At 47.0% G+C, this 22,648-nt stretch overlaps 1 protein-coding gene across 6 annotated transcripts in view; it reads left to right on the top strand.

Moving 5' to 3' along the window:
- The first annotated feature begins 3,442 nt into the window (after positions 1-3,442).
- MOCS1 (molybdenum cofactor synthesis 1) overlaps positions 3,443-22,648 on the top strand; it is a 33,942-nt gene continuing 14,736 nt past the window's right edge. For 3 of the 6 annotated variants that reach the window (XM_012464365.3, XM_012464359.2, XM_012464360.2), the window contains exons 1-3: positions 3,443-3,608; positions 10,109-10,235; positions 11,011-11,178. In XM_012464365.3, the coding sequence (XP_012319788.2) occupies positions 3,486-3,608; positions 10,109-10,235; positions 11,011-11,178 (418 nt within the window). In that variant the 5' untranslated portion in view covers positions 3,443-3,485. Of the gene's footprint in view, positions 3,609-10,108; positions 10,236-11,010; positions 11,179-13,288; positions 13,457-22,648 lie in introns of those variants that run through there. The other 3 variants (XM_012464363.2, XM_012464364.2, XM_012464361.2) reach the window with 3 other exon arrangements.

The raw sequence follows: 22,648 nt of genomic DNA on the forward strand, positions 1-22,648 counted from the left end.
ATGTCTCTAGGTCTCTAGAGAATGAAAGAGTGTGTATTAAGGTAGCAATTCTCAAACTGTTTGTCTCAGGAACTCTTTATAATCTAAAGCAGGGGTCCCCAACCCCCAGGCCTCTGACTGGTTACCAGCCTGTAGCTTGTCCATGAATCCTGTATCAGTCAGGGAAACAGCCAGAAACAGATGGTATACTCAGCTAAAATTTTTGAGGGGTTATTTTAATAAAGGGACCATTTTGGAGGTGTGGGCTAAAGTTAAGGGGGGCAACAGGAATGTTGAGGCATCCAGCGATCATCAACAGGAGATAGCCAATCCCACCCCAGTTTGAAGTGAAGAAACAAGTGTTAGATATAGTGTTACTAGACTCAGTGGGAGGTGGAATCATTACAGAGGGGCCAGATGACACCAACTACAGCTGTAGCCAGAGCAAAATGGGGAAGGATCAGAAAGAGTAGATATTCCAACTTCTCTCTCCTCCTGCTCTCTGATTTCCTGCCACGCTCCCTATTGGCAAGATCCTCCTTGAAATCAGAGGTCAGGGCACCTGAGTGGTGCCATCAATGCAGTTGGTAGAAGTCAACCTCCTGGTCCTCTGAGCAGGTTACAGAAGGATCTGGAGAGACAAAAACTATGCTGCACAAGGTCCCCAAAAGAGAAATGATAGGAATAGTCAATACAATACTTTTTGAAACTTTTATTGCTTAATTAAAATGCTTAAAATTGCAAGGAGCATCCACAGTTACTGATAGAATAGAGGATGGGTTTGAATGAGTATTCAGATGACTGGACACTTGAGGCTCTTATTAGAAGAGACAATGGACATACGACTGGAAATCACATCCTGAATCTTTTTTGGGGTGCGGAGGGGAGGAGTTGGGAGATGAAAATCAAGTGAGGAGAGAATGGGTGGGGAATAAAGAGAAAATTATCTTCCTGTCATCTGGAGACCAGATCACTAGAGATAAAATTGTGAGGTGGAAATTGCATCATATTGTTCTAACCTAGCCTCATAAGCCACGCAGCATCGCTCTCACACTATTGGTTACAAACAAGTTACAAACTGACCCAGATGCAAAGGGAGGAAAGTTAATTCCACCTCTTCTGGAGAAAGCAAAGTTCTATTGTAGTGCTGAATAATAAAGTAGCCACACATGCCTATTTACGCTTCAATTAATGACAATGTAATTAAAAATCCAATTCTCAGTCACACTAGCCACATTTCACCTGTTCAATAGCTATGTGAGGACATGGAGTATCTCCATCATTGCAGAAGTTTCTATTGGACAGCACAGCTCTAGAACATACGAGACAGAGAATATTGTTGCAGCTGTCTTAGAAATGCAGTCTGCCACCAGAACCTAGACAAACCAAATTGTATTAAAGAATATGGTGCAGTGGCTCCCATGACATGGTGTACAAGGGTTGGCAATAACTGCTGCTGTTTATCATGAGGAGAGTACTTGGGTTGAAGTCTCAAAGAGGGGATGTATATGCCCAGGGGGCTAAAACTAGGGTCAGTGGGAGGGTATCACAAAAGAGAGATTCTAGGACAGTAAATTCCATCTTTCTTGGTCATGATCCTCTTTGAGCATGTGATAAAAAGCCACCTTTCACTAGGAAAAAAAAGTAAACATACAGTAACGTGCATTCAAGTTCAGGGGTCTGCAGGGCCCTTCAAATCAATCCATGGATTTGACACATCAGAGTCCTACTGCAGGCTGTGAGCCCTTAAAAGTGTTTCCTTATTCTCAGCCATTAGCAGAGGACTTGGCTCTGATGACACTTAATCACCACATGTTGACAGAAAGGGCACGTTTTTGCTGAATACGAGTAAGAATTTTAATAGGCTGGGAGACATTTAAGTGGAGCAGACAAACATCAGGAAGCCACAAAGTTTCCCAGCACTAGAGGAGTCCAAGTAGGGTGGAATCTAGAGAGGCTCTATGGAACTGGTGACATTTTTGGATCAAGTTCATATGTCAGATTGGCTTCTTCCCTGAGGTTGGGTCCTCTCTAGAAGGCTCTTCAAACCTCATACCTACCAAAAGAAAAGTTTTCATCCTCCTTGCCCCCAAACCCAGTCTCCCTGATAAATCTGGACATATCTAAACTTAGCAGTGGACAGAGATTGGACAGTCCTCAGTTGGTCTTGCAAACAGACTTCTGGCATACTTGTCACATCGGTTTTAAACATACCCCAGATACGCTTTTATCCCGCACAATGTATTTTCTGAATTTTGAGTATCATTGTGAGAAACTCACGTTGATTCTAAGGCTAAAATCGTCTCAGCTTTTATGACACTCTCACTGCATTTGTAAAAGTCAGTTATATTCGGTTATTCTTCCCTCTCCTACTATTTGGTCAATTCTTCAAGATCGGGAGCTATATCTCCACTTCCTAAGCATACACTTGGGAGCTGTATCTTCCAGTCTGTATTTTATTCTTGCAATTCCACAGCGATAGGGTTTTGGATACAGCAGATAGCCTGATTTGAGTATAATAACTCTTAGCACATAAGTTCGTTATTGTGTGTGTTATCCAAAATCTTAGAGGCTACAGCACTCTGCTTTATATTGAGAGAGATGAAGAGGCACACCTCACCATTCCCAACACATACTGAATCTTGACTGTCTGACTGTAGAAGGTAGATTGCCCTGGGTTTGAAGCCCATTATCAGCTGTGTGACTTCGAGAAAATTGCCCAGTCTTTCTAAGCCTCAATATTATCAGTTGCAAATGGACATTCTATTCATTCCAGGATTGTTTTAAATAACATTTAGCATGGTGCTTGGTGTATAAGAAGCATTTCATTTCATTATGCCCTCATTCTGTGACTTCTCATATACTTTTTTTTTTTTTTTTTTTCATGGAGAGGGCAAGATGGTTAGTATCCTTTTGGGGCACAATTGGAGAAGTGCATCTTGAAAGACCTGACTGTTTTAAAACCAGAGTTTGCACTATGGTGCACTGAGTGAAGTGAGTTAGGCAAGTGTAGGATCGATCTTTTTATTTAGAATGTTGATATTTCATGGACTTTTGAAAATTTATTAAGATTTTTGAAATATTACATTAAAAAATTACATACTTTGATAACCGGAGTTTCTCTGGCACCCTCTTTAATTTTGTACGCAAGGCAGTGCCTCATTCGCTTGGCCCTAGTCCTGCCCTGCCTACTCTCACACTTCGACTTAAATCTGAGACCACAGCAGCCAGAAAAACTGGAAGGAAAAGAATCCTGCTCCCCACCTGAATTTATTTACCCTTCTGCCCTAGAGCGCTAACCCGGCCTGGGAAAGTAGGCACAGGGAGCGGACTACAGTTCCCAGAAGGCCGCGCGAGATGGCGTCCTCGCTATTGGCTGCGCGGGCCCCGCCTTCTCCCCGCCCTTCCCGCTGTCCCCGCCCCGCCCCTGCCGGGGTGACCCCGGGAGTCAGTGCCAGGCCCTTGTGTTCCCGAAGCTGGCCGCGGCTGTGCAGAGATCAGGCTTCATGGCGGCGCGGCCGCTGTCCCAGATGCTGCGGCGGCTCCTGGGGTCCAGCGCCCGGAGCTGCAGCTCAGGTGCTCCGGTGACGCAGCCCCGCCCCAGGGAGTCCGCGCAAGCTGCCTCCGAGGTGAGCCCACCCCGCCAGCGCCCACAGCTTCCCGAGGCGGGGGTGGCCCGGACACGCTGCCCCTTTCCCTCCGTAGCTCCCGGCCCATCTGCGTGACGGCTTCTGGGAGGGACCCCTTCGCACTCCTCAGTGGAGCCATGTTCTCCAGATGGACCGCTCGGTCTCGCCTGCTAGCCCAGCGGGAGAGGCTCCTAGGAGTCCCGCTTCAGAACCTCCCTGCCCCCTAGCCACGCCACCCCCCTTCCAGCTCTGAGCTTGGCCAGAAATTGGGGTAAGCAGAGGACTGGGACTTTGGGGCCAGTGAGGTGTCTTATTAGTACCCTTCAGCGCTGCCTTGCACCCATCCTCTTTCTTAAACATTTTCCCTCCCTATCCCCAGAGCTCAGAGAGATCAGGTGTCCCTGTGACACCTGCTTCCTAATGTGACTGACTAAACATGTCACCTCGGTGCCACCAACAGTGAGATGTCGCTGTAGTCCCATGGCTCTGTAACCCATCCTTTGCTGATTTTCCTTGTCTCATTTTTATTAACCTTGGGGAGGGTTCAGCCTTATCCTAGAGCAGAACAGAGCAGGACGTGTCCTGTTCCAGGTTAGAAATTAATTCCTGTATGTCTTTAGGATTTGGGGTAGGATCCCTCAGTCCTTGATAGCACCCCTCAGAGTATTTCAAGTCATAAAAAGTTTTAGGTTTTTGTTGTTCTTCTGCTCAGGTGGTTAGGGAATAATTTGAGGGGGACAGCACCTCTTTTCATTTAGTGAAACCTCTTTTCTGTACCTAGTCAGTTTTTTCCCCATCTCCCAGAATTAGGCTTCCTGTCCTGCGAGATGGGGGAAAAACTGACTTCCTGTCCTGGGATTTGTAAAATCACTGCTCCCTCCTCCCCCATATTGCTCAATGACTTCAGCCAAATTTGCTTTCCCCAAATCTAACCCCCTCTGGGATCTTCAGATAAGCAGGCTTGTGGTTGAGAAGTGAAGACTTTCTTAGTATCCTTCAACGCAGAACTTCATTGAAGAAAAGATAGGAAAACAAAGATGGTTGAGAGATCTTTAAAGAATTCAAGAAAAAGGAAGTTTCTTGGACTGCCCCCCACCCGCCTTCCCCCCACCCCCCGTTTTATTTGGTACCGGTCTTTGATGAGAGAACCTGTGTGCTGAGTGACTCACATGTGGAAGCATTTAGTTCTCACTAAGCCATGTGAAGTGAATAGAGTTTGTACCTTCAGGTGAGGGGGCTAATGGAAGTTAACCTTCCTCCAGTCACAGAGCTGTAAAGTAGAGGGTGGGAACTCAACTCTAAAGCCCGCACTCTTTTATCCTTCCTGTGTGGAGGCCAGGGAGAGAGCCTGTTCCTATCCATCCCTTTACACTGTGAAGGGAGGGGTAATGAGGCAGAAGGGAGAGCATAGACTCTGGGGCAGCCCCATCCTTTATTAGGGGATTCAGCAAGTCCCCTTACCTCTCAGTGTCTGTTTTCTCATGCGCGAAGTGGGAATAGTGACTACTTCATAGGGTGTCATGGGGATTAAAAGAGTTAACATATGTTAACATATATTCTTGGAAGAAAGCTTAGCCCATGTAGGTGCTGTGTTATGTAAACGTTTGTGGTAATTACCATTATCCATGCTGCTGCTGGCACATGCTGTGTCTTGTGAGTCCCCTCCCACCTGGACTTGCTGGATAGCTATTCTGTCAACTCACATTGAATCCTGGACATCTCATTAGGGTGCTCTTCAGCAGACCGGGAGTTCCTGAGGGCTGGGCACACCTCCACCTTTCTAGGTATTTCCCCACAGCGCTTAACACAGGGTTGTGCAGGCAGTGGATTCAGCCAATAATTGTAGCTGCTTGAACCTCAACTAGTGAGGAGTTACACGGCATAGTAGACTATACTGGACAGGGAGTACCATGTTTTCACGTACCAATTTCGCCTCCAATTTCACCTGGCTCCTGGGGCTGTCACTTCCCTTTGCTTTGTGTTTATAAAATGAGAGGGCTGGGCCAGCCCATCATAAGATCGGAGAGGGCACAGACATGTGTCTTGAAGAGACGAAGAGGAGGGGAGTCTGGAGATATGTTCCGTCCATCTGCAGAGCTTGCCAGTTGGGATGGGGCCATCTTGAACCTCTGGCCTCCCTTCCCTTCTTGCAGCTGGTAGTCTGCTTTGGGATGGGAGGTTCTTGGAGAGCTAGGATGGAGAGCCACTGGGCATCGTGTGGCAGGGTGAGGGTGTGAGGGAGAGAAGTGAGGTGTGAGTGGGAGCTGGCTGTGACGACTGTGGAAAGGGGGGCCATGAACTGAGTCCAAGAACAGGTCAAGTAGCTTCTATATGTGGAAAGGGGTGGTGGGTGGGTCAATGGGGAGGTAGGTTGAGGAGACACAGCAACCTGCCAGCCTGTGTCTGGGGTGGCCCAGACAGTCTTTGCAGGGTTCAGCACAGCCCGGGAGCACTGCACCCCTCTTCCTCCCTCTGAGGCTCCATGCAGGCTTTGTTGGGCGACAAGAAGGTGTGCTGCCTGTGGTGGTGGGAAGCAGGGAGGGTGACTCTGGGCAAGGCAAAGGCACCCAGTTGTTCAGGGGGCCAGAGAAAACAAATGCTGGTTAGGAGGTTAGGCTCAAGGAAGTGGGTGTGGGTGAAGGTGGAAGTACAGCAGGGCCTGGTGACGGGGGATGAGAGGAAGGAGGGAAAGAGGACTTTTCAGAGGGTCATCTTCACTTCCAGTCTGCCCAGCTCCTCAAAATCCGTATTTCGGTGAAACGTGACTGTCCTTACCAGAAGCCATAGGTTAGAGACCTCACACTTAGGGTGGGAATAAGGGGAGTGGGGAATGAAAATCGGGCTAGGCTCTTTGCTGGGTCCTCTCATTTAAAAGAGATTAATTTTAAGAGAACCCTAGTATACATCATCCCAATAGCAGGGTAATCAGGGCACTTATACTTGAATTTGGAATGTGCTTTTTTTCTCCTGAATAACCCTGCTGCTCTGTTTAGACTTTGGAGCAATTTGAGGGCTAGCCTTTAGCAGTCAAATCAAATGCTAAGATTAGTGACTAGTAGAGGAAGACACCTTGAGGGCAGGGTCCCCCGCTTCCCCACTCCTGTCACCCCAGTCTGCACTGGGTAGACATGAGATGACCAGTAGCATCTGGCAGGCTGCCTAGTGCTTGCTTATTGGAACTTATACTGGTGGTCCTGGGGGATGCTCAGACCCCATTTACTTGGGTGGTGTGGCAGCAGCTTTGAAACCCTGCCTCTGGCCATCTGCTGTTAGTAGGGTTGGAAGGCCAGGATCTTGGAAGGGAAGGGAAGCTGACAAAGTAGAAAAACTGATCACAGCACACAATAGTGTTCGACAGATCCCTGGTTGAAAACCTCCCATGTGCCAGGAACTCCTCCAATAGAGTTAGGTTGGATTATTATTTCTACTGCATAAATGAGGAAACTCAGGTTTAGAGAACTTAGATGACTTTCTCAACAACTAGAGCCAGGCTTGTGATACAGGTTCACCTACTCCAAATCCTGTGCTCAGAACCACAATAACAAGCCCTGGATTCAAATAGCACCTGGCACTTGGTGTCACTAGGCTGACGGTTCTCAGCCCTGGCTACACAGCTGAGGCACTGGGTTGAGCTAGAATCTTTGGGATGGGGCTCTGTCATCAGTCCTTCTTGAAGCTCCTTGAGTGATTTTGATGTGCTGCCAGGGTTTCGAACCACCACTGTACCAGGTTAAACCATTTTGACAGTAGAGACCAGCCTGGAAATTATTACCCCCATGTAACTGAGTTTTGCATATACAACCTTTCTGTTTACATTAGGGACAGGACTTTCATGTGATTCAAAACGTACCAACATCCTGTGCTAGACACTGGGGATACTGAATCAGGCAGGATGACTTCTCATGGAGAAGAAACAGCCTGGGCCAGGCTGAGACCCTGGGAATATGATCCACTTAAGGCCTCCTGCTACCTCTGACATGTCCCAGCCCTTCCTGAGCAAGCAGGGTTGCTATCTGATGTGTCCTATAATTCTCTCTGGCTCCTTTGGTGCTGATTATTTTTTTTTTTCTCCAGAAGATTTAAGGGACAAGGAAAAAGGTAGAAGAATGAAAGTAGGGCATGCAATGTTAGAGGAGAGAAAAGATGCAGGGATGAGGCTTGTTAATATCTAAGTGACGAGTTTGCATGGCCGGCAGGGTGTGAGAGTTTGTTGAGGAGGCCGGGTTCAGAACCAGTGGTGCAGTCTGCATAAGTCTAGATAAGGTCACAAAAGCTCTCAGAAGTGAAATCTGATCAGCCAAACAAAATTCCATTTGTTTTTTTTTTTTTTTTGAGTCAGAGTCTTGCTCAGTCACCCAGGCTGGAGTGCAGTGGTGCAATCTGTTTACTGCCACATCTGCCTTCCGAGTTCAAGCGATTCTTTTGCCCCAATCTCCCCAGTAGCTGGGATTACAGACACGCGCCACCATACCTAATTTTTGTATTTTTTAGTAGAGACAGGGTTTCACCATGTTGCCCAGGCTGGTCTCAAACTCCTGACCTCAAGTGCTCTACCCACCCTGGCCTCCCAAAATGCTGGGATTATAGGCGTGAACCACCAGCACCCAACCCCTAATTCCATTCTTGATTGCTCCATCATGGTGCTTGCTCCTGTGTTTCTGCCGAATCATGCTCCTTGGTCCTCTTGCCTCCAGTTCCTTGATTCATTTTGACTCCTCCCTGACCCAGTCACCCCATCCCCACAACATGTTAAGACTAGGTTGTGGGGGGTATCTTGGCAAGTGAAGAGGTGACTGACATAACTGAATTGCAAATAGCTATTGATGAAAAAGAAGGCGCAGCACTGTAATACACCTAGATTCCCAAGTATCTCATCTGGACTCTGGTGGCTGATGAGATTCTTGATTATAGAGTGCCCCCCACCCCACCCCACCCCGAGGCTGTCTGTGGAAAGTCAGTGGGGTGATTTTGAGTTTTCTCCATCACACCGCAGGGAGGGAGGAGGTGACTGGTGTGATTCTAGCAGACTGCAGTTGGAGAAGGGACTGCTGGTTACTTCCCACAGGATGTTGAGCAGGGTTTCTCAGAGGAGGTGGGAAATTCTCTTGGAGTGGGTAGAGTGAGGAATGGTTTATGGGTCCAGAAAATCAGAGCAGCCTCACACACTCATGTCTCTTATCTTCGAACAACTTGGTAGCTCTTGACCCAGTCAAGGGCTGCTGATGACAATTACCTGGGGAGATTGAAAACATAACAGCTTCAGAGATCCAGATTTAGTTGGTCTCCAGTGGAATCATTTTTTAAAGTTCTCCAGATGGTTCTAATGTGCAGCTGGAGCTGAGAAACTTACTGAAGCAAATGATTCTTCCTCCTAATGTAGGCATAGTTGCGCTAGACCTCTGAAGGGCCTGAGGCCTTCTGCTCTCCATCATAATTTTAGGTGTTCACCTTCCACCATCTGATACCACCGCCACCACCCAGCCCCTGTCTTTGCTCCTAGCAAGACAACCTTAGCCTATAGCCGTATTCTTATTTTACAACTAGAAAAACAGGCCTGGAGAAATTAGGGGACCATCCCAGTGTGCCAGGTCATCCCTGTCCCAGAAACCAGGGGTTCTGGTCCCCCTATTCCTGAGCCTTCTCTGTGGATCTCGTCCATGACTGCCAGGGTCGTGACTTTTTTTGTCCAAAACATTCTAGAGAATTGACTTCTACCCACCCTCATTGTCATCTTCCCTATCTTCTCATTGTCATCTTCCCTATCTTCTTGGACTCTCTCTGTGTAATAGAAGGGAAGAATTTAGAACCTGGAATCAGAAGACCTGGATTTGAATCCTGGTTCTGCTGATGGTGGTATTGGACCCCTTCCAAGCCTTAGTTATAATAATCCCTTGTAGAGTGGGTGTGGGAATGGAACAGAACATTCTTTGGAAACTTTAAGATGTTTGGTAAATGTTACTTCCTCGGAGCAATTATCTCATCAGCATCTGTCAGGATCCAGGTTGAACTCTCCAAAAGACCGATACAGCAGGGGGAGATGGACCAGACTTGAACATGGGAAAGCGTGAAGCTGGTTCCCTCCTTTCTCTCTGCAGGATGGGTTTGGACCTTGCTTGCAGCCTTTAGCAGTTTCCTCCAATTTATGCCTGAGACCATGGGTGCATCATCCTTTTTTCTGGCACTGCCTAGGGTGAAGAAATAAGGACTAATAGATTTCCCCCACACCCTTGCCTCCACCTTGCTGCCCAGCCAGAAATTCTTCCAGCAGAGATCACAACCCGCCCCCAGCTGAGTACTTAATAGATGGGTCTTTTCCATCATTCTCATTTCTTGATGAGAGGGACAATCCCAGCTTCCCCAACACTGCAGAGCCTAAACATGTGGAAGGGTTAGAAGTGCTGCATAGATGTCAGAGTAATGGAGGGGGCAGGTGGTTCTCCTTGCACCTCTCCCCAGCCTGGTAGCAGGGACCATGCTTCCTCCCTGCCCTGTCCTTGCAGGAGCTGTCCAGGCGGAGGCAGTTCCTGCAGGGGCATGCAGCCCCCTTCTCCGCCATCCTCACAGACAGCTTCGGCCGGCAGCACAGCTACCTTCGGATCTCCCTCACGGAGAAGTGCAACCTCAGATGTGAGTCACCTTCCTGGGCCCTCTCTGGGCTAGTGTCCCTCTGCTGAAGCAACCTCTGAAATTTCCCTGTGCCCAGAAATCCTCCTGAATCCTTCAATTCTGATTTCTGACTTCCTCACCTGCTACCCTGTGTTCCAGGCCAGGTGGGCTTTAGGGGCAAGATAGGGGTCAAGCCTGAGTTGTATGATTGTGGAGGCTGTCCTTGGGATTAGATTTGAAAACAAATGTAGTTGGATTTAGAATTAAGATTGGGTCCTGGGCCTCTCACTCTTCAGGGCTCTTTCCTCCATTTCCCTGTAGTTCCCAAAGTCTATTACGTGGCCAGGGATGGGGTGGTGGACATTTTAAACAAGTGAAGTAGTCAGCCATGCCCATGGCCAGCACTGCTGACCCTGGAGATGCTCCAGGCCCACGACAGATCAGCTGGGGCCAGGCTGATACAAAGAGGCCTCATTTCATAATCCCTCCAAGGAGTGATGGAGGGACTTCCAAAGTTGATCTTCCTTGCCCCTCCTCTCCTGCCCTGCCCCCCTCCTCTCCGGGATTTTATGTCCAGATTGTATGTGGTGGGCATGGGGAAAGGTGTTGACCTTTCAGAAATGAGAAAGGCAAGGCCTGGGGAGATGCTGGCCTGGGGTTTTTCCAACTCAGGTTTAGTGAGGTCTCTGCTCACGTCCAGATGAGCTTGGAAAGACTTGGGCCTGTTGGGGAGGTGGGACTATTGCGGGGCTGCTGGCAGTGCCTGTTTCCTCCCTCCACATCCCCATTCATCCAGGTCAGTACTGCATGCCCGAGGAGGGGGTCCAGCTCACCCCCAAGGCCAACCTGCTGACCACAGAGGAGATCCTGACCCTCGCCCAGCTCTTTGTGAAGGAAGGCGTCGACAAGATCCGGCTCACGGGTGGAGAGCCGCTCATCCGGCCAGACGTGGTGGACATTGTGGGTGAGTTGGAGGAAAGTCATGGCCACTCCTCCCTGCACCGTCTCATCCAGCTGGACTCTGAGTTGATGGTAACATTGGCGGCTGACGTTCATTTAGTGCACGATACTCACTTCGTCCTACAATACCCACTGAGACAGATACCATTATTCTTTCCATTTTTAATGAGAAAATGAGGCTTAGGTTGAATAACTTGCCCAAGATCATGAAGCTAGCAAATGCCAGACCTCTGTAGCTTGCTGTCACGTGGAGACCAAGGTCCTTGCAGGGGGCCCACGTGACCTGGCTCTTGCTGACCTCTGAAACCCTTGCTGGCTTCTCCACCTCCCCCTCCTCTCCATTCATGTGGCCGGACGCTGGCATGTGCTGTTCCTTTTGCGAGGTGCTCAGGGTGCTGTCCTTGACCTCATTCAGGTCTCTGGTCACATGTCACCTTTTCAGCAAGGCCTTCCTCCACCATCCTGTCTAAAGTATATCCTCATGTACTCACCCAGCCACTCTGGCCCAGAACTTAGCAGTGATAGTGGCCAAATCTGGGCCAACATGTGTATCTGTCTAACTTGCAAGCTGAGTAGTTTTTTGTTTTCGTTTTTGTTTTCAGTCTTGCTCTGTCACCCAGGCTGGAGTGCAGTGGCATGATCTTGGCTCACTGCAACCTCTACCTCCCAGGCTCAAGTGATTCTCCAGCCTCAGCCTCCCAAGTAGCTTGGATTACAGGCAGACACCGCCATGCTTGGCTAATTTTTGTGTTTTTGGCAGAGATAGGAGTTTTACCATGTTGGCTAAGGTGGTCTCAAACTCCTGACCTCAAGTGGTCTACCCGCCTTGGCCTCCCAAAGTGCTAAGATTACAGGCATGAGCCACTGTACCCTGCCATGGTTTTCATATTCATAAATAATAGGAAAAAAAAAATAACATTTTCTACCACATGAAAATTACAAAATCCTATGTTCAGTGTCCATTAATGAAGTTTTATTAGAACATAGCCCTGCCCGTTTATTTACATATTGTCCACAGCTGCTTTGGCAGAGTTGCGTGATGACAGCAAAGACCGTGTTGCAAAGCTGGCCGGCCAAGTAGCAAATATTTACTATCTGGACTTCCACAGGAAAAGTGTGGCAACCCCTGCCCTACCCACTTGCCTGACTTTGTTCTGCTTCATAGCATTTATCTAATCGTGGCACTGTGTGATTGGGTCGTTGGTTTGGTTTCTTTAATTGTCTGCCTCCTCCATTAACTGGCGTGAAAGCTCTTGGGTCGCTGGGGCAGGTTTTGTTCGCGGCATCTAGTGCCCAACACACGGTTGACGCTCACAGATTTGTTGCACGAATGGAGACTGGGTCAGAGTACAGTCTCTGCAGTACAGCATACTCAGTGTCCTCCTATTTGAGTCTCCACTGCCCCTCTTACGAGCAGCACACCTTTGGGCAACTTTTCAAATCTGTTCTAACCCTTGAGGCAGTGATAGAACCTACCTTATAGGGTTGACCTGAGGAAGGACTGAGAGTGGAATGCCCAGCCTGCGGCATGTGCTCTGTAAAGGTAGCTCTAAAGAGTCTCTTGCCATGAGCTGCTTCTAAGCCGCAAGGTCAGGAGAGACCTTTGCTCATGTCATTATAGGTGATGAAATCGGGGTTATGAGGTTCCATGTTCTTGATGGCTGCCCCGCTCCAGCTGCTTTGGATGGGATCTCCCCCCGCCAGCTCTCTGGCTCAGTAATTGTTCTCTGGGGTACCCTCCTATTTGCCTCATGCTGTGCTGGGTACACAAAGATGAATGAGCACCAGCACTGCTGTTGAGGGCCCGTGGCCCATTGGAGGAAGCAGCTGCTATATAAGGGGAGCCTAGGTGCTATGAGAGTCCCAAGGAGGGGCCCAGGTCTCCCTGACAGCTCTCTCCTCCCTCCTGCCCCATGGCCAGCTCCCTTCAGCCCCCACTGGTCACTTGGAGTCTCCCTCATCCTGTGCTGGATGAGCTGGCCCAGGCAAGCTGAGCCCATGTTCCAGGCAGCTCCTCAGGGTTGAAAGACAGGCTGGTTACCAGGAAAGGGCTGAACCTGCTGAACCCAGATGCTTGCCAGGCCAAGCTCCCTTATCCAGGCCACTTCCTCTGCCTGGCACCCGCTGGCATGGACTGCCTTGTGCCAGGACCTGTGAGAGCAGAGGGGGTGAGGACCGCTCACTGGTCAGGGAGGTATAGGGTGACTGGGCACAGGTATGAGGACTTGGGGCTCTCCCTGGAAGCCCCAGCCTGCGCAGTGGGAAGAGTGGGAGCCAGGAAAGTGAGTAGCTCTGTCCCCATTCTGCCACTCGCTGGTGGTGTGATCTCGGGCAGGTTCCTTCCCCACCCAGGGCCTCAGTTTCCTCAGCTGTGGATGAGCCACTTTAAGGACATTTTCTGCTGTGATACTGTGGTTATTGGTCCTGGGTAATGGGAGATGGGCAAGGGGTGATCGCCACATCAATGCTGGTTAGGATAAGGGCCCACCTGCAGTGACCTGCTTCTGAGGATTTACCTTCTGCCTGCCAGGGGGTGGGGGTGGGGGAAAGACCTCACCCCTCCTCCTCCCCCTCCCCTAGTGCTTCAGAAAGAATGGCAGCTGCACCCTGTGACTTCCTGTGGCCCTGTGCATGTGAGCACTTTGACGTGTCTCAGCCTAGCCTCTGATCTTCCCCAGAGGAGCTGCTTGAGAGCAAAGCAGGCTTGAAGGGCAGGGCAGATGGGTGCTGGTGGAGGAAGGAGGGACAAGGGATGAGAGGGAAGGGAAGTCAGGGCTGGAAGGTTCACACACACTTTTGCCTACCCTCCCAGGTGAGAGTTTTGAGGGACCCTCACCTGGAGTTAGAGCAAAAGGATTGCAATTTCCTGGTTCTGCTGACCTGAGGCCCCCCTTCACCTCAGGTCCCTGTCTGAAGCTGTCAGTCTTTGAGCGGTGCTGCAGAACTTGCCCCGGGAAGGATTGGGGCCCCTCAGCTCTCTCTGGCTCTCTCTGTCTGCGGTCATCTGTGATGCCCTCTGCCAACCCCTTGCTTCTCCAGGATGTGTAGACAAAGTCCTGCCCCTTCTTTTGTGTACACACAGAAGTGCCCCTTCTTTTCAGCTGAGATGGGTTTAAGGCATTATCTTGGTGCAAAAGTTATTGCGGGTTTTTGCCACGAATAGCATTATCCAATAGAGCAGAGGTGTCCTATCTTTTAGCTTCCCTGAGCCACATTAGAGGAAGAATTGTCTGAGGCCACACATAAAATACACGGACGCTAATGATAGCCGATTAGCTAAAAATTTACCAAAAAATCTCCTAGTGTTTTAAGAAAGTTTACAAATTTGTGTTGGGCCTCATTCAAAGCCATCCTAGGCCACGTGCAGCCCGTGGGCCACGGGTTGGACAAGCTTGCCATAGAGCTTCCCAAGAGGATGGAATATTGTGCATCTGTGTTGTCTGATACAGCAGCCACTGGTAGCTCTTGGGTACCTGATGTGTGGCTAATGTAACTGAGAAACTGAACTTGCATTTTATTACATTTTCATTAAGTAGCCTCATGTGGCCAGCAGCTGCCATGTTGGACAGCGAAAGTTAGGGTTTTCCAAAAGAAGGAAGAAGGAAGTAAGTGTTGAGGGAGATAGCAGGGCCGTTGTTTTTGATCCTAACTTCCAGAATGACTGGTCACTGCCAGAGGAGCTGGACTTAGCTTAAGAATCACTCATTGAGGAACAGCAGATACTAACTATGACCTACCTGAGGGTGGCAGGTTGCAAAAAGGAGAGGATCAGAAAAAATAACTATTGGGTACTAGACTTAGTACCTGGGTGAGGAAGTAATCTGTACAACAAACCCCCATGACACAGGTTTACCCATGTGATAAACCCGTACCTGTACCCCTGAACCTAAAAGTTGAAAAAAAAAAACATTGCTGTAGTTTCTTCCTTTCCTTTTTCTTTCCTTCATTTTTTCCTTCCCTTCCTCCCCTTCCTCACTCCCTCCATTCCCTCCCACCTTTCTTAGATTATAGCTTGATCTCACAGCTTAAAGCCCATAACAGGGGTAATGTCATGGAGAGCCACTGACAGATTTTGAAAAGGGGTGGTAATGTTTTTGGTTTTATTTTTGGTGGGCTCCAGTTGCATAGAATTAGATTAAATGTTAATCTTTGGTTCATGAGATATTCTCATTATTGATCCCTGTATGACTTCTTTGCTTTATTCATGTTAATTTATGTATTTTAATAATGTTAGCAGTTCCTAAGGAAACCCACTATACCACCACTTTTTTGGCCATATTTTCTTTTCCTAGATTTTTTGTTATTGCATTTTAGGTTTTGGGGTACATGTGAACAACGCGTAAGATTGTTGCATAGGTACACACATGGCAATGTGGTTTGCTGCCTTCCTCCTCATCACCTGTATCTGGCATTTCTCCCCATGTTATCCCTCCTCAACTCCCCACCCCCTGCTATCCCTCTCCTATTTCCCCCCAACAGACCCCAGTGTGTGATGCTCCCCTCCCTGTGTCCATGTGTTCTCATTGTTCAACACCCACCTATGAGTGAGAACATGTGATGTTTGATTTTCTGTTCCTATGTCAGTTTGCTGAGAATGATGGTTTCCAGGTTCATCCATGTCCCTACAAAGGACACGAACTCATAGTTTTTTTTATGGCTGCATAGTATTCCATGGTGTATATGTGCCACATTTTCCCTGTCCAGTCTATTATCGATGGGCATCTGGGTTGGTTCCAAGTCTTTGCTATTGTAAACAGTGCCACAATGAACATTCGTGTGCATGTGTCCTTATAATACAATGATTTATAATCCTTTGGATATATACCCAGTAATGGGATTGCTGGGTCAAATGGAATTACTGTTTCTAGGTCCTTGAGGAATCGCCACACTGTCTTCCACAATGGTTGAACTAATTTACACTCCTACCAACAGTGTAAAAGTGTTCCTATTTCTCCACATACTCTCCAGCATCTGTTGTCTCCAGATTTTTTAATGATTGACATTCTAATTGGCTTGAGATGGTATCTCAGTGTAGTCTTGATTTGCATTTCTCTAATGACCAGTGATGATGAGCATTATTTCATGTGTTTGTTGGCCTCATACATGTCTTCTTTTGTAGAGTGTCTGTTCATATCCTTCACCCAATTTTGAATGAGCTTGTTTGTTTTTTTCTTGTAAATCTGTTTTAGTTCTTTGTAGATTCTGGATATTAGCCCTTTGTCAGATGGGTAGATTGCAAAAATTTTTTCCCATTCTATTGGTTGCCGATTCACTCTAATGACTGTTTCTTTTGCTGTGCAGAAGCTCTGGAGTTGAATTAGGTCCCATTTGTCTATTTTAGCTTTTGTTGCCAGTGCTTTTGGTGTTTAGTCATGGAGTCCTTGCCTATGCCTATGTCCTGGATGGTTTTGCCTAGGTTTTCTTCTAGGGTTTTTATGGTGTTAGGTCTTATGTTTCGGTCTTTAATCCATCTGGAGTTAATTTTAGTGTAAGGTGTCAGGAAGGGGTCCAGTTTCTGCTTTCTGCACATGGCCAGCCAGTTTTCCCAACACCATTTATTAAACAGGGAATCATTTCCCCATTGCTTGTTTTTGTGAGGTCTGTCAAAGATCAGATGGTTGTAGATGTGTGGCGTTGCCTCTGAGGCCTCTGTTCTGTTCCATTGCTGTATATCTCTATTTTGGTACCAGTACTATGCTGTTTTGATTACTGTAGGCTTGTAGCATAGTTTGAAGTCAGGTAGTGTGATGCCTCCAGCTTTATTCTTTTTGCTTAGAATTGACTTGGCTATGCAGGCTCTCTTTTGGTTCCATAAGAAGTTTAAAGTGGTTTTATTCAGTTCTATGAAGAAGGTCATTGGTAGCTTGATGGGGATAGTGTTGAATCTGTAAATTACTTTGGGCAGTATGGCCATTTTCATGATATTGATTCTTCCTAACCATGAGCATGGAATGTTTCTCTATCTGTTTATGTCCTGTCTTATTTCATTGAGCAGTGGTTTCTAGTTATCCTTGAAGAGGTCCTTTACATTCTTTGTTAGTTGTAGTCCTCAGTATTTTATTCTCTTTGTAACAATTGTGAATGGCAGTTCGTTCTTAATTTGGCTCTCTTTAAGTTTGTTATTGGTGTATAGGAATGCTTGTGATTTTTGCACATTGATTTTGTATCCTGAGACGTTGCTGAAGTTGCTTATCGGTTTCAGGAGATTCTGGGCTGAGATGATGGGGTCTTCTAAATATACAATCATGTTGTTCACAAATAGAGACAATTTGACTTCCTCCTTTCCTAATTGAATACCCTTTATTTATTTTTCTTGCCTGATTGCTCTGACTAGAACTTCCAATACAATATTGAATAGGAGTGGTGAGAGAAGGCATCCTTGTCTGGTGCCAGATTTCAAAGGGAATGCTTCCAGTTTTTGCCCATTCAGTATGATAGTGGCTGCTGGTTTGTCATAAATAGCTTTTATTATTTTGAGATTCCATCCGTCAATACCTAGTTTATTGAGAGTTTTTAGCATAAAGGGCTGTCGAATTTTGTCAAAGGCCTTCTCTGCATCTATTGAGATAATCGTGGTTTTTGTCTTTGGTTCTGTTTATGTGGTGAATTACATTTGTAGACTTGTGAATGTTGAACCAGCCTTGAATCCCTGGGACCAAGCCTACTTGATCATGGTGGATAAGCTTTTCGATGTGCTGTTGCAATCGGCTTGCCAGTATTTTATTGAAGATTTTTGCATCTGTGTTCATCATGGATATTGGCCTGAAGTTTTCTTTTCTTGCTGAGTCCGTGCCGGGTTTTGGTATCAGGATGATGTTGGTCTCATAAAATGATTTGGAAAGGATACCCTCTTTTTGGATTGTTTAGAATAGTTTCAGAAGGAGTGGTACCAGCTCCTCTTTGTATGTCTGGTAGAATTCATCTGTGAACCTATCTGGACCTGGGCTTTTTTTGGTTGATAGGCTATTAATTGTGGCCTCAACGTCAGCCCTTGTTATTGGTCTATTCAGGATTTCGACTTCTTCCTGGTTTAGACTTGGGAGAATGCAAGTGTCCAGGAATTTATCCATTTTTTCCAGGTTTACTGGTTTATGTGTGTAGAGTTGTTGGTAATCATCTCTGATGATGGTTTGTATTTCTGTGGAATCTGTGGTGACATCTTATCCCTTTATCATTTTTTATTGCATCTATTTGATTCTTCTCTCTTTTCTTTTTTATTAATCCGACTAGTGGTCTATTTTGTTGATCTTTTCCAAAAACCAGCTCCTGGATCTATTGATTTTTTGAAGGGTGTTTTGTGTCTCTGTCTCCTTCAGTGCTGCTCTGATCTTAGTTATTTCTTGTCTTCTGCTAGCTTTTGAGTTTTTTTGATCTTGCTCCTCTAGCTGATTCAATTTTGATGATAGGGTGTTGATTTTAGATCTTTCCTCGCTTCTCATGTGGGCATTTGTTGCTATATATTTTCCTCTAGACACTGTTTTAAATGTGTCCCAGACATTCTGTTATGTTGTGTCTTCATTCTCGTTGGTTTCGAAGAACATTTTTATTTCTGCCTTCATTTCATTGTTTATCCAGTCAACATTCAAGAGCCAGTTGTTCAGTTTCCATGATGCTGTGCAGGTCTGAGTTAGTTTCTGAATTCTGAGTTCTAACTTGATTGCACTGTGGTCTGAGAGAGTGTTTGCTATGATTTCTGTTCTTTTGCATTTGCTGAGGAGTGATTTTTTTCCAATTATGTGGTTAGTTTTAGAGTAGGTGTGATGTGGTGCTGAGAAGAAGGTATGTATTCTGTGGATTTGGGGTGGAGAATTCTGTAAATGTCTGTTAGGTTTGCTTGGTCCAGGTCTGAGTTCAAGTCCTGGATATCCTTGTTAATTTTCTGTCTCATTGATCTGTCTAATATTGACAGTGGGGTGTTAAAGGCTCCCACTATTATTGTGTGGGAGTCTAATTCTCTTTGTAAGTCATCATGAACTTGCTTTATGTATCTGGGTGCTCCTGTATTGGGTGCAGATAAATTTAGGATCGTTAGCTCTTCTTGTTGCATTGATCCTTTTACCATTATGTAATGTCCTTCTTTGTCTCTTTTGATCTTTATTGATTTAAAGTCTATTTTATCAGAGACTAGGATTGCAACTCCTGCTTTTTTTTGCTCTCCCTTTGCTTGATAAATCTGCCTCTATCCCTTTATTTTGAGACTATGTGTGTCCTTGCACGTGAGATGGGTTTCCTGGATACAACACATTGATGGGTTTGGCTTTTTATCCAATTTGCCAGTCTGTGTCTTTTGATTGGAGCATTTAGCCCATTTACATTTAGGGTTAATATTGTTACATGTGAATTTGATCCTGCTGTTTTGATGCTAGCTGGCTGTTTTGCCCGTTAGTTGATGTAGTTTCTTCATTGTGTCGATGCTCTTTACCATTTGGTATGTTTTTGGAGTGGCTGGTACTTGTTGTTCCTTTCATGTTTAGTGCTTCTTTCAGGAGCTCTTGTAAAGCAGGCCTGGTGGTGATGAAGTCTCTGAGTAATTGCTTATTCATAAAGGATTTTATTTCTCCTTCACTTATGAAGCTTTGTTTGGCTGGATATGAAATTCTGGGTTGAAAGTTATTTTCTTTAAGGATGTTGAATATTGGCCCCCACTCTCTTCTGGCCTGTAGGGTTTCTGCTGAGAGATCTGCTGCGAGTCTGATGGGCTTCCCTTTGTGGGTAACCCGACCTTTCTCTCTGGCTGCCCTTAGCATTTTCTCCTTCATTTCCACCCTGGTGAATCTGACGATTATGTGCTTTGGGGTTACTCTTCTTGAGGAATATCTTTGTGGTGTTTTCTGTATTTCCTGGACTTGAGTATTGGCCTACCTTGCTAGGTTGGGGAAGTTTTCCTGGATAATATCCTGAAGAGTATTTTCCAGCTTGGATTCATTCTCTCCGTCACATTCAGGTACACCTATCAAACGTAGATTAGGTCTTTTCACATAGTCCCATATTTCTTGGAGACTTTGTTCATTTCTTTTTACCCTTTTTTCTCTAATCTTGCCTTCACGTTTTATTTCATTGAGTTGATCTTCGATCTCTGATATCCTTTCTTCTGCTTGGTCAATTCGGCTATTGAAACTTGTATATGCTTTGCAAAGTTCTCCTATTGTGTTTTTCAGCTCCATCAATTCATTTATATTCCTCTCTAAGCTGTTTATTCTCGATAGCATTTCGTCAAACCTTTTTTCAAAGTTCTTAGTTTCTTTGCTTTGGGTTAGAACATGTTCTTTTAGCTCAGAGAAGTTTCTTATTACCCACCTTCTGAAGCCTGTTTCTGTCAATTTATCACGCTCATTGTCCATCCAGCCTTGTTCCCTTGCTGTTGAGGAGTTGTGATCCCTGGAGGAGGAGAGACATTCTGGTTTTGGGTGTTTTCATCCTTTTTGCACTGGTTTCTTCCCATCTTTGTGGATTTATTTACCTGTGGTCTTTGCAGTTGTTGATTTTCAGATTGGGTCTCTGAGTGGACGTCCAGTTTGTTGATAGTGAAGTTATTTATTTCTGTTTCTTAGTTTTCCTTCTAACAGTCAGGCTCCTCTGCTGTAGGACTGCTGGGGGTCCACTCCAGGCCCTGCTTGCCTGGGGATCACCTGCAGCATCTGCAGAAGCATAAGGGTTGCTGCCAGTTTCTTCTTCTGCTATCTTGGGTCCCAGAAGGATACCTGTCAGATGTCAGTCTGAGCTGTCCTTTATGAGGTGACTCTTTGGGTATATGGGGGTCAGGGAGCTGCTTGAGGAGACAGTCTGTCCTGTTTAGGAGCTCAAGTGCTGAGCTGTGAGTTCCATTGTTCCATTCAGAGCTGCTGGGCAGGTACGTTTAAGTCTGCTGCAGCAGATCTCATAAACGCCTTTTTTTTTCCCCAGGTGCTCTGTCCCTGGAAGGTAAGGCTTTATTTATAAGTTTCTGCCATGCTGCTGCCTTTTTTCAGGGCTGCCCTGCCCAGCGAGGAGGCAGCCTAGTCACAGTCTGCCTGCAGGAGCTTTGCTGAGCTGCTGTGGGCTCTGCCCAGCTGCCATGTGAACTTCCCTGCGGATCTGTTTTATAGGGGTATAGTTAGAACTGCCTTGGCAATGGTGGCTCACCTCTGTAATGGCAGACTTGCTCTATAATGGCAGACTGCCGCAGCAATGGCGGGCCACCGTGGCAATGGCGGGCCACCTTGGCAGTGGCGGACTACCTCGGTTGTGGTGGACTGCCTTGGTAATGGCGGACACCCCTTTACCACAGAGCTGGACCGTCCCTGGTTCAGCTGTACTTGCTGTGAAACTCAGCGTTTCAGATTGCTGTTTTTTGCGGGAGTGGGACCAGCCGAGCCTGATCACCTGGCTCCCTGCCTCAGACCCCCTTTTTTTTTTTTTTTTAGTTGAACAGGCGACTCTGTCTCCCAGGCGTCCCAGTCACCAGTTGAAATGGCACCCGGATTTGTGTGATTTCTTGTGGGTAGACCCGCTGCACCAGCTGAAATAGCCGCTGGAGACTTGTGGCACTTTTTCGCTGGGGAATCTCCTGGCCTATCTCCCTGTTTCAGTCCCCTTTTTTTCAGTTGAATGGGCGACTCTGTCTCCCAGGCGTGCCAGTTGCCAGTTGAAAAGGCGTCCAAATTTGTGTGAGATTTTGTGCAGGCACCCGCTGTGCTGGCTGAAACTGCCACACTGGGGGCTCGTGGTGCTTTTTCGCCTGGGAATCTCTTGGCCTGGCTCCCTGTTTTAGTCCCCTTTTTTCAGTTGAATGAGCAACTCTATCTCCGAGGCATTCCAGTCACCTGTTGAAAAGGTGCCCGGATCTGTGTGATTTCCTGAGTGGTGACCCACTGCGCTGGCTGAAACAGCCATGCTGGAGATTCTTGGTGCTTTTTCGCCCGGGAATCTCCTGGCCTGGCTCCCTGTTTCAGTCCCCTTTTTTTCAGTTGAACAGGCAACTCTGTCTCCCAGGCATCCCAGTCGCCTATTGAAAAGGCACCCAGATCTGTGTCATTTCCCATGCAGCGACCCACTGCGCCAGCTGAAACAGCCACACTGGAGATTCGTGGTGCTTTTTCGTCCGGGAATCTCCTGGCCTGGCTCCCTGTTTCAGTCCCATTTTTATCAGTTGAACAGGCAACTCTGTCTCCCAGGTGCTCCAATTGCCAGCTGAAACGGCACCCAGACCCGTGTATTTTGTGTGGAGACCCGCCGCGCTGGCCAAAACAGCCGTGCTGGCAACCCATGGGGCTCCTCTGCCTGGGAATCTCCTGGTCCATGGGCAATAAAAATCCATCTGGAAATGTGGTGTCCACTCACTCTTCACTTCTCGCTGGGAGCTGCAGTCCAGAGCTGCTCCTAATCGGCCATCTTGCGGCAGTATTTTTTAACTACCTATGTGGCCTCCTACCCCACTGCCTCCTAAGGTAAGCATTCCTCAGTTTTCTATTTATCATTTCCTTGCTACCTGCCTG

The sequence above is a fragment of the Aotus nancymaae genome, unplaced genomic scaffold (genome assembly GCF_030222135.1).
Source record: "Aotus nancymaae isolate 86718 unplaced genomic scaffold, 86718_ANA_hifiasm-v0.15.2.pri h1tg000040l, whole genome shotgun sequence".
NCBI lineage: Eukaryota > Metazoa > Chordata > Mammalia > Primates > Aotidae > Aotus > Aotus nancymaae.